The 10,000-nt window shown below is 39.1% G+C and overlaps 1 protein-coding gene and 1 long non-coding RNA gene across 3 annotated transcripts in view; both read right to left on the bottom strand.

Annotated features, from left to right (window-relative positions):
• The window catches only part of LOC138049945 (CREB-binding protein-like), a 26,770-nt gene extending 19,038 nt beyond the window's left edge, over positions 1-7,732 (bottom strand). For both annotated transcript variants that reach the window (XM_068896429.1, XM_068896431.1), the window contains exons 1-6: positions 7,667-7,732; positions 7,421-7,544; positions 3,701-3,821; positions 2,670-3,223; positions 279-444; positions 64-182 (exon numbers count right to left, since the gene is read on the bottom strand). In XM_068896429.1, the coding sequence (XP_068752530.1) occupies positions 64-182; positions 279-444; positions 2,670-3,223; positions 3,701-3,821; positions 7,421-7,486 (1,026 nt within the window). In that variant the 5' untranslated portion in view covers positions 7,487-7,544; positions 7,667-7,732. The remainder of the gene's footprint in view (positions 1-63; positions 183-278; positions 445-2,669; positions 3,224-3,700; positions 3,822-7,420; positions 7,545-7,666) is intronic.
• Positions 7,733-7,738: 6 nt separating this feature from the next.
• Positions 7,739-10,000, bottom strand: part of LOC138049955 (uncharacterized) — a 3,080-nt gene continuing 818 nt past the window's right edge. The window contains exons 2-3 of the long non-coding RNA XR_011132497.1: positions 9,728-9,767; positions 7,739-7,749 (exon numbers count right to left, since the gene is read on the bottom strand). This is a non-coding gene — a long non-coding RNA (uncharacterized lncRNA). The remainder of the gene's footprint in view (positions 7,750-9,727; positions 9,768-10,000) is intronic.

Genomic DNA, 10,000 nt, shown 5'->3' with positions numbered 1-10,000 from the left:
GTTTCTAAGTGCTTAGAACTTCTGATGAAAAACGAGGCAGGAGTGTTTGATATTATTACATACCAGGCAGCCGAGAAGTTTTGGATCAACAGGTTGTCGAAAAGGAAGGGACTCTGGATCCTGTCTGTACAAGTTCTCTAAAGTGGGCATAAGTGCAATCCGCAGCTCTTCTGGAAGAAACACTATTGAGGAAAAAAAGAATCAAAAGGTTCAAGAACATCTTTCTAAAGTTTTTCTAAAACTTCCACCAGATTCAAGTTTTCTATTTGTGGTCCTACCTTTCTTTGGTGGATACCGTGTACCAGGTGCAGGAATGGATGATTGTGGTGCCACAGGCTGTACAGTACCTGTTGGGGTTTGAGCTTCTTGTTTGATTTGTGGTGCAGGGGTACCAGTTTGGGCAGGAGAACTTGGAGTTACAGAGCCAGGACCACTGTCTTGAACCTAGAATAATGGGTAACAAAAAAGTGTGAAACAAAGTAGATGGTGCTAATTTCATGTAGTTCCTCTCTTTAATTAACTGGCAAAATAGAAATTTAAAAAAAAATTCTGAAAGTAGCAAGTGACATTACTGATCACTTAGCCTCTTGTTTTTTTAACTCAAATCACAGTAAAATTACAGCTTTTCTATTACAACTAGAAGTAATCAAGGATTAGTGAGGTGTGTTTGATTCCTGTTTTGTATAATTTGGTGAGAATCATTTCGTACTCTTTTCTTGTATTTGTTCAGTAATAAATGTATCACACTATAACAGGGCTTGAAATTAACAAAAAAATCCAGTCACAGTTTTGCGACAACGTACGAAAATTTAGTCACAATTTCGCAAATTTTAGTCGCAAAATCATCACGCTGCATTGTGTTGTCAGTGGTGTAGCAAAACAAAATATGAGCCAACAATACTTGTGTTTAAAGAAACTACTGAAAATGGTGAATGACATACAAGCAATGGAGTTATCTTCAGATTGAAAAAAGTCACGGTGTGACACAAAATAATTTTGTTTTTCAGCAAAAGTGGCAGCAAAGTGGCAACTGCTAACCTTTTTGCTTCGAAAGAGCGAAGGTGAAAACAAATTGCAATTTGCAACTTCTCCAGATATTTTGCAGATATAAGTTGCAAAGGGAAAAAATTCAGTCGCAAATACAACTATTGGTTGCAATTTCAAGCCCAGTATAAGTATTTTGACTGTCATCTTGTTGCTGGTAAATTTTATTACAAACAAAGGAATACATGTTATTTAACAATTAGACCTGTAGCCCTTGCCCATGAGGCGAAGCCCAATGGGCTCTTGACCCGTGGCCCTTGAGGGCGAAGGGTCTAATTGTTTTAGTATCACCCAACTAGTCAGACAGAAAAGGCAACAATAAAGTTAGCAAATGCAAGTTAAAGAAATATTTATTTGGAATAAAACGAAAGAAAGGGACATGCTTTTCACTACTCGAGGACTATCAATAATAGCCGTCTCGTAGCGAAGCCAATTAAAATGCAGGATTTCCTTTAGTCCACTAGTTGGGTGATACTAAAATGCAATATCAGTTTTACGGGATATTGGTAGCCTTTCTTGCTGGAAAGGAGTACACTTCATGGTACTACCACATGAGCAACCCCCATCCAACGAGACTTGACTTCCCTCGGACAAGCCATAACACTATCACAAGAGATCAAAGTTATTTGTGCCAGAACAAGATGGCATCAAAATGCTGAAATTGTATGGCATCACAATCAATACCAGAGACATCCCACGGGACAGACACGATCAGAATGTGTCAAACATAATTACTACTACTGTTAAAACTAGTGTATAAGCTGCACCATCAAATTTCAAGCATGATTTGGAGGGAAAAAACAAAAACTTGAAAAAGAACTCTGGCAAACATATCGTTTGTTTGTTCCCAGTTGCATTGTTTGTGGTAAACTTCCAAAATCTACTGCTGTCTATTTGCAGCAACCTAGGGAAGTTAATCAACTCTCAAAATACCATTTAAAAGGTTATCTTTAATCGATTTCCCCAATTCTTGAGACTGACAACAGGTGTCTTTACTGTTAAAGCCCACAGTTGAAATACAACTATGAAATTTAAACAAAAATAAAGCACAAGGGAGGATAGAAACGTTTGCTTGGTAACCACCAGTCATTTACAGAGGAAGTCTGGACCGAATCAAGTAGTTTTCACCACGATCAGTAAACAACATGGAGAGGTTTGCATTCCCATCATCTGTGCATGGATATCATGTTAATAAAGACATATGGATGCTATCAGTCAGTGAAAAACATGTTGCTAAACGAGTTAAACAACCCTATGAAAAAACATGCCATGAGAGTAATGAAGGGAAACAAAACAGTCAGACATTTGCCTCACGAGTTCTCCAGAATAGCGTGGCATTTTCTCGCATGTGGTGGATAGATCAATGTTGAAGTGATCGGTCGAAGAATATGCTTAATCTTTTTGTTTAATGAAGGTTTTTAATGCTATTTGTGACACCATACCAGCCAGTTTACTCCCTCTGAAAGCAATGGTCTATTTATAAGCCGCACCCACAATTTTGAGCCCAATATTTTGGCAAAAAGCTGCAGCTTATACACAAGTTTTTATGGTACATGGTTTATGCAGAATATTTCAACAATTTCTCCTTAGGACATTACAAGAAAACAAAACAAGGAGGAAGTTACCTTGCTCTGACCCTTCTGAAGTTGTGGGGGAGGAGGAGGAGTAGAAGGTTCAGTCTTAATTGGCCGCAACTGAGTTTGTAAATTGGGCTTGTTCTCAGTTGCAGATCCATATCCACTTGAATTTGACTGATCCCCTTGAGATGCAGGGGATTGTGCTTGATTGGTAGCATTTCCTAGATTTTTGCCACTTGTATCGCGTGGTGGAGTTTTCCCTTGTGAACGAGGTGGAGTCATCATCTGCCCAGAAGGAGACATCTGATTTGGTCCTTGCTGCTTTGGAAGGGGAGGTACTGAGGCCTGTGCTGTTTGAGGTTGAGGGCCTGATGGTACTTGACCTGGCATCTGTAAATGTGGAGACACCCTGCCAGGAAGAGGCGGTGGTGATGTTATGGAAGGTGCTTGTGCTGGTGAATTTTGAGGCTGCATTGATGCTGTTAAATCGAACTGGGGCTGTCTGTGCTGCTGAGCTGCAGCAACTGCTGTGGCTTGAGCTTGTGCTACAGCTGTTGGAATATGAGAGCCTCCCAAATCTCCATTTAACTGTTGAAATGGGACTAAAACAGAGAGAAACAAAGCCCTAAATAATGATTCACATTTTGTTGTCAAAAAAATATTCTGTGCTCACAATGTTGCTTTGGGAGGTGCGGTGGCTTCATGGTTACTGCGCTCGACTCCGGAGCGAGTGGTCCCGGTTCGCGCCCTGGCCAGGGACATTGTGTTGTGTTCTTTACTCTCACGGTGTTTCTCTCCACCCAGGTGTATAAATGGGTACTAGTGAATTTAATGCTGAGGTAGCCCTGTGATGGACTAGCATCCCATCCAGGTGAAAGTAAAAACAGTGGCGCATCTAAGGGAGGGGCCCGGGGGGTCCGGGGCCCCCCCTTATTTTGGCAAAAAAAATACTTAAGTATATATTCTGGTAAAAATTGAGGCTAAAATTTTTTTTGGGTTCACTTTCCATGAGTGTCAAACAATATGGCATTAAATTTTAGAACAAGTCATGATTTCAAGATATTACTGGCTGCTCTTACCCTGTCCTCCACCAAGAGAAAGGTTGCCCCTCAGTTGTTGACGCAGTCTCCTTTGTCGTTTTTCTTCAAGTTCTTTTTGAATGTTGTATATTTTTTCAGCCAATAAATGGTAATACTCTTCCTACAGAAATTAAGCAAAACAACAGAGAACCTTGTTAGAGAAAAAACACCCTGGCTATGGTCTACCTCTTGTCCCTCTGACAACTGCAAGACCAGTTCCACGAACAAGTGTACTACTATCGCAACAATAGCCATTGAATATACGGCAGGAAGCTCTTTGTGGGAAAGACTTATCAGCAGAAATATCCATGGTTGTATGTGGTGAGGGGGCAACTCATGTGTATTCTGTAATTGGATTGACCAAGTTCACATATTCCACTGCCACATGAAAGATAGCAATGAGGAAGACTTAAAACATGATTTGCCTTTGCTTTGACTTCCTTGTATTGTAAAGACCAACCGTGAGAGCTTGGGATGTCAACGCCTAAATACTAGTAATTCATTATACAACTAAAGTGGTTGGAGGGCCAATAACTCTAATTAACCACTCGGCTTACTTCATTTCTTGTCCCATAAGGGCCAATAATATTTTTCCAGTATCAGATAAGGTATTTTCCCTCATGATTAGGCACAAAATCTTTTGTTTCTCAAATCGAGATGGATGAAATCCTCAGCTTCAAGAGAGAATTTACTTATCTTATATACAAAGTATGCAAATTCTACATACACTGTATGGGTTTCAGTTGTGTAACACATCTCTTATTAACCAAGCTTGCTCAGGACTGTTCTGGGATATAATGGAGCCTTGCAGCTCTTGGTCCGAAATGCCAAAGATCTTAGGGCCAATATACTCTCAGTACAGTCCTTGTGCTTGGTCATTAAGATACATATCTCATCTCATCAAAGAAAGTATTACTCTACTTGTAACTGAAATGCAATTACCATACTTTTTCAGATACAAGGCACACTGTGTTATAAGATGCACCTTTAACTTTCAAACTTGATGGCATTTATGTCACAAACTGAAAATCTCATCAAAATACTCGGTTCTAAGATGCAACACAAATAGAGGAATTTGGTTCAACGGATTGCCAGTTATGCTGTCTCAACTGTAGATTGTTGTGTACATTAAGAACAAAGGCAGAAGGAAATAAACTGGAATTTAGAGAAAAACCTTTAAATCCTGCTGACTATTAATACTTTCTTGAAGGTTTTGGACAATGCTAAGAATTGAAGGCCATCATCATCATCATCATCATCATCATCATATTACAAACGTTGGTGTGAGGCCACTATTTTGAAATTGCAGTAAGGGGAAGACTGGGACGAGATGGTGGAAAAGGATCAAAGAACCATCCCTGCACGAGTTGTGTCGCAAGAAGATACTCAGCTATAAGATGCACCTTGAATTTAGATCACATTTGGGGGCCAACAAGCAATTTCTTTGCGAAAAAAAGTGGTGCCTTATAACCAAAAACTACAGTAATTAGCTGAGCACAAGGTCACAGGGTGTGCATAGATGCAATTTCGTCTGACACTGCTCTAGGTGTTAAGATCTTCTTGTAGGAAGTGATCTTAAGGGCAATGAATGTGTCAGAACAAAACTGTATACCAGTGCACAGCCAAACTTTGGAATAAAGGCCTAAGGTAGGTTGCTCAAATACAGGAGTAATAGCCCAGGTCCAACAATGGCCTGTTATGAAACTCCTAATGACACAACTGATCATTTGGAGCACAATCTGTTAAATACAACATGTTGCCTGCAGTCTGAGAAGATTTTGCTGCTACTTGTTTAGCTCATTTAATTTCAAAGTACCAACCTACTGTAGAAAACCGAAACGAAAACTTCGGCAAATTCTACAAAGGTGATGCCCATTTATCCACAAATATTAAAGGGGCTGTGTCACAGAGAACAAGTATGCATTAAAAGTGCATAAATATACACGTATGTGCGTATAAACTGCATATGCGCAGTTAATGTATCTAAACGGTTCTGTATAAATTTTGATCCGCAAGTGCCGACTGGTCATGAAAAGCACCATGTATTTATAACAACTTTATTTGCATATACAACTGGAAGAAAGAAGTATAAATTAATGCAAATAGGGTGCCAACAGGAAGAACTTAATCTTCATAGAAAAGCTGACCCCCAGAAGAAAAAAAAAAGTATATATATATATATATATTGAAGAAAAAAACAAGTAAAACTACAAGTTCATCCCTACAAGCCTGTTTTGTGGTTGCCCACTCATTAGGGGATTTAATGAGAATAAACTTTACCATCGCTTATATACAATATAATTTGTCTAATTTATGCAGCGCGAAATTGACAGTTTAGTTATTGCGTAGGAGGGCTTTGTTTCTGTAGCGGCAAGAAGACACGAGTTCATTACGTTTGTTTAGTGTTGATAGTTCAGGTCGGCAGATGATTAGAAATTTTTCTTTGAGGCAGAGGTTACATCTTTTACTTGAGCTGTTGTACGGCGAGTGCGATGAGAGAACGCGCCAGGAAATAAAGTGTCAGATGTTGTTGTCTTTGAGGGTTTGCCCATATTGCACAACATTTAAACAAGATGGAATCATCGTGAAATACTTGCGAGAGCTCAAACTTTAAAGTGACACTTCCATCACCATAGCCCATGTGGTTTCTTAAACTCCCTACTATCGCTCTCAAACGCTTTCATGTAAATTTCGATGTTAAAAAGCTTTTTGTGCGCCATTTGTAAATAGGTTATTTCTCTAAAACTAAACTTGATGATGTTTTTGGCTTTTTACTCTTTTTATGATGCACTGACCAGCGAACACGCAAATTATTTTTTACATTCACCACATTACAAATGCATCACAGACAACTGAGAGTAAACAAAGACAAGACGACAAAAGGAAGACAATAGAAGAGCTCATAAATACTAATGAACTTTTTGCATATGTGTTAACACTCTTCTGTGTTTTGCTTATGTCCATTTTTTGTGTCTATTTTGCTTCACTTATCTCCAAGCTGCCCTGTAGACTTTCCCTGTTTGGGCTTTTCGCAGTACCTTTAACTCTTTTACAAAGCACTAGATTAATTAAGGGGTTGACTAAAGGAAGGTGGCATTTTGTTAAATCCATATCTTGTGTAGAACGTAATGTCATTTGCCTTTTTTACACCCTCAGCAAGAACAGTCTAGATCTCAACAAGTGATTGCTTAACAGGATCAGGGTTAAAGTAACTTCATTTGAGATATTTACCCAGGAAGCTCCACTCACCCGAAAGGGGTTTCCAGGGAGGTCATGCATCCAGATCAAATTAGAATTTTGTAATGTTGGCTTTTGAAGAGAAGTGGAAACCGGAGAACCAGAAAAAACCCCTCAGAGAAAAGAACCAACAACAAACTTACCCCACATATGAGTCCGGGAACTGAACCCGGGCTACATTGGTGGGAGGCGAGTGCTGTCATCACTGCGCCATCCCTGCTCCCCTCCTTATTGTTGAGGCAAACAACGATAATTTGTATGAGATCTTAGAGCATGTTAGGTTTTATTCATTTCTGTATACTATTTATGGCAAATCAATGCTGCTACCACTGCTGATTAAGTAATCAAGTAAACAAATACCCCTCAGTGGTTCAAAAAATTTAAGGTTTTGTCGATATCACTGTCTGTTACATCTAGTTGTGACAATTCAACATCACCCCACCCACATACTTCCGTCTAGCTTATGAAGAGTGCTCAACTCACCCGACTATTCGCAGTTTCATACATATCTCCCTCAACTTTACGTGCATACGAAACAAGATTACCCATGCGACGATCTCTAAGAGCAGCAGGATCGTGAATTGGAGTTGGAAAGATAGCTGTGACTCTGCAAGATAAACAAGAAGCCCACATTCTGTAACATTTTTTTTTAATGGCAAGGTGACAAAAGGCACTACCTGATGGAATAATAAGCTCAGTAACAAGTTCCTCATGAAAAAATAAACTTACAATTTATGCACAAGATGATTCCTGAGATCTGGTGTCACGTGCTGATGCCATTCTTTTGGGCCACGATTGCCATTCCAGTTGTGCTAGAAATGCAAGATGGTTAAGGGTAATCACTGACCACATCAGGTATACAGTACAGCCCAAAAATAATGCACGCACAAGAAGTGGCGCAAGAACACACAAGCTGGCGCAAGAAGTGAAAATACCACGTTTTCGCAGTTGACCCGCAAGAACATTCAAAGTGCAAGAAGTTGGAAAGCTTGCAAAAAGCGCAAGAAGTTACTGGGTTCAACCGCAAGAGTAGTCGGCTTGCGCCCATGTTGCTTGTTCAAAGACCTGATCATGGATTATATTTCCTAAACGTAAATTGCTTCCAAATGGAAGGGATATAATCTTATCTTTCTTCGTGGGAAACATTTTATGGCCATGGGATCAGAACATGATGTTTGGTCATACCCAGTTTGTCACACACCATATCCGAATAAAGAATCGCTCCCTTGATAAACATTTCTTTGAATGGGGTTTTCCGTAACAAAAGGTTTTCGTCTGACATTTATGCTGACAAGTGACAAGTGTTTGCACAAACATACTAAAAAATCATCATATCATTACTACATTTGTTTACACATGATATGCATAAACTCCCGCTGTTGTGACTGTTGTAAAACATAGACTCCACATTTTATTTTGTACCGTACAGGTTATAAAAGGAGATTCGACTGTAGATTGCCCTGAAAAATGATGTCTTGTTGCGAATTTTGTATATCACCTTCTTTCTGAGATGTTGTCGCAAAAAAGTTCTGGCGGTCCGGATTTCTTATAGGAAAGAAGTTCTTGCGGTGTCAACTTTCAACCCCAAAGAAGTTCTTGTGGCTGGTAGGATTGTGGCGCAAGTAGCCACAAGAAGTTGCCAGCTTGCGGACACAAAAAGAAGTTCGTGTGCATTATTTTTCGGCTGTACTGTATGTACTTCATTCACCTTGAAGTACAAGTCAGAGATAACCAACCAATGCACAGGCAGAACACACGCATGTTTTTCGCATTTATTGTCTGACCAAACTTTCAACATTGAGATAAGGCGGTTTTTTTAAATTTGCTTTGGTTTCCACCCTAGAAAGAATGTTTCTTCAAAAATTTTAGTTTCTTTTTCAATTGTTTCCACATTTTGTACACTGCAAGAGAGGTTTGTTATGGTCTTTGAATGCTTATCATGCTGCATCTGAGTAAACATCGCCAAAAAGCTGGCACCGTGAAGATTTGATGGACGACTGACAAATCTACAGATTTTTGGTTGTGTAATAAAAATACAAAACATAAGTATTTTCACTTCTGCTGCTCCACTGTTTCATGATAACAACCTTTTGTTATTACTGACAGGCAGCCAAAAGAAAAACATGTTTAAATTTTCCAGCGGGTGCAGAAAATTGTCCTTGGGGAGCCTCTCTATCTGCAATGTTGATTTTTATCATTTTGCTCATCTCACCCAAAATTATTACTTTCCTGTATGTCCAAAAACATTGTATCAGCAAGATGAGCTTGGGATTGGGTGTCTGCAAGGGTTGTGCTGGACTTGCATGTCCAGACACACAAGCCGGTAAAATAAACCGGTTACCAGGTCTTAATAAGAACTTTGCCTAACATGAAATTGGCATTAAAAACCTTACACTAATAGGTTTGCTACATGTAAATCAGCCTTCATGTAACTTGAGCCATATGCAAGAAAGCAAGAAAATCAACAGCAAAGACTAATTGTCCTTGAATTATAATGTGATTGCTATTTCACAGATGCAATAGAAATTGACTGAAATTTAACACTTCCTTCTTCACATTTCTCAAATGTGTCCATCTTTACTGGGCATTTTTTAAAGCCATTGTTTAACTAACAAAAGCACTAGCTCATACATACTAAAATAGCTCCAGTACAGGTACATTTTGGAAACATGTTTCCAAGCGCACTTGCATTTGTACCTTTTTTTTAAACGTGTTTGAAGCGCATTAACATTTATGTTTATCTCTGATGGGTACTGTATGCCCTTCTAACAACATTGGCAATTTTCCTACCTCGAGGCTGTGACAGATGATTCACCAAATGACCGATTATCTGTGAGGGAGACAATCAAGGAACAAATAAAAGTGATTTTCAATCTAAAAAGAACATTTACAATCTGAAAACTGCAAAATGTTATAACAGAAATCCCTTCTACACTGACAGGGGCGAGTTGAGATGATCAACATATTACTTGTTCGAAGTCTGTTTACAAGTTATCTTGCCTACCAAAATAGATACAACCTAGTTACTTCATGTTTGTTTTAACTATGGAGAGTAACTGCTAC

Source organism: Montipora capricornis, chromosome 5 (genome assembly GCF_036669925.1).
Source record: "Montipora capricornis isolate CH-2021 chromosome 5, ASM3666992v2, whole genome shotgun sequence".
In the NCBI taxonomy this organism is placed as follows: domain Eukaryota; kingdom Metazoa; phylum Cnidaria; class Anthozoa; order Scleractinia; family Acroporidae; genus Montipora; species Montipora capricornis.
Note: the sequence above shows the minus strand (reverse complement) of the source record. Positions and strands in the feature narration are given on the sequence as shown.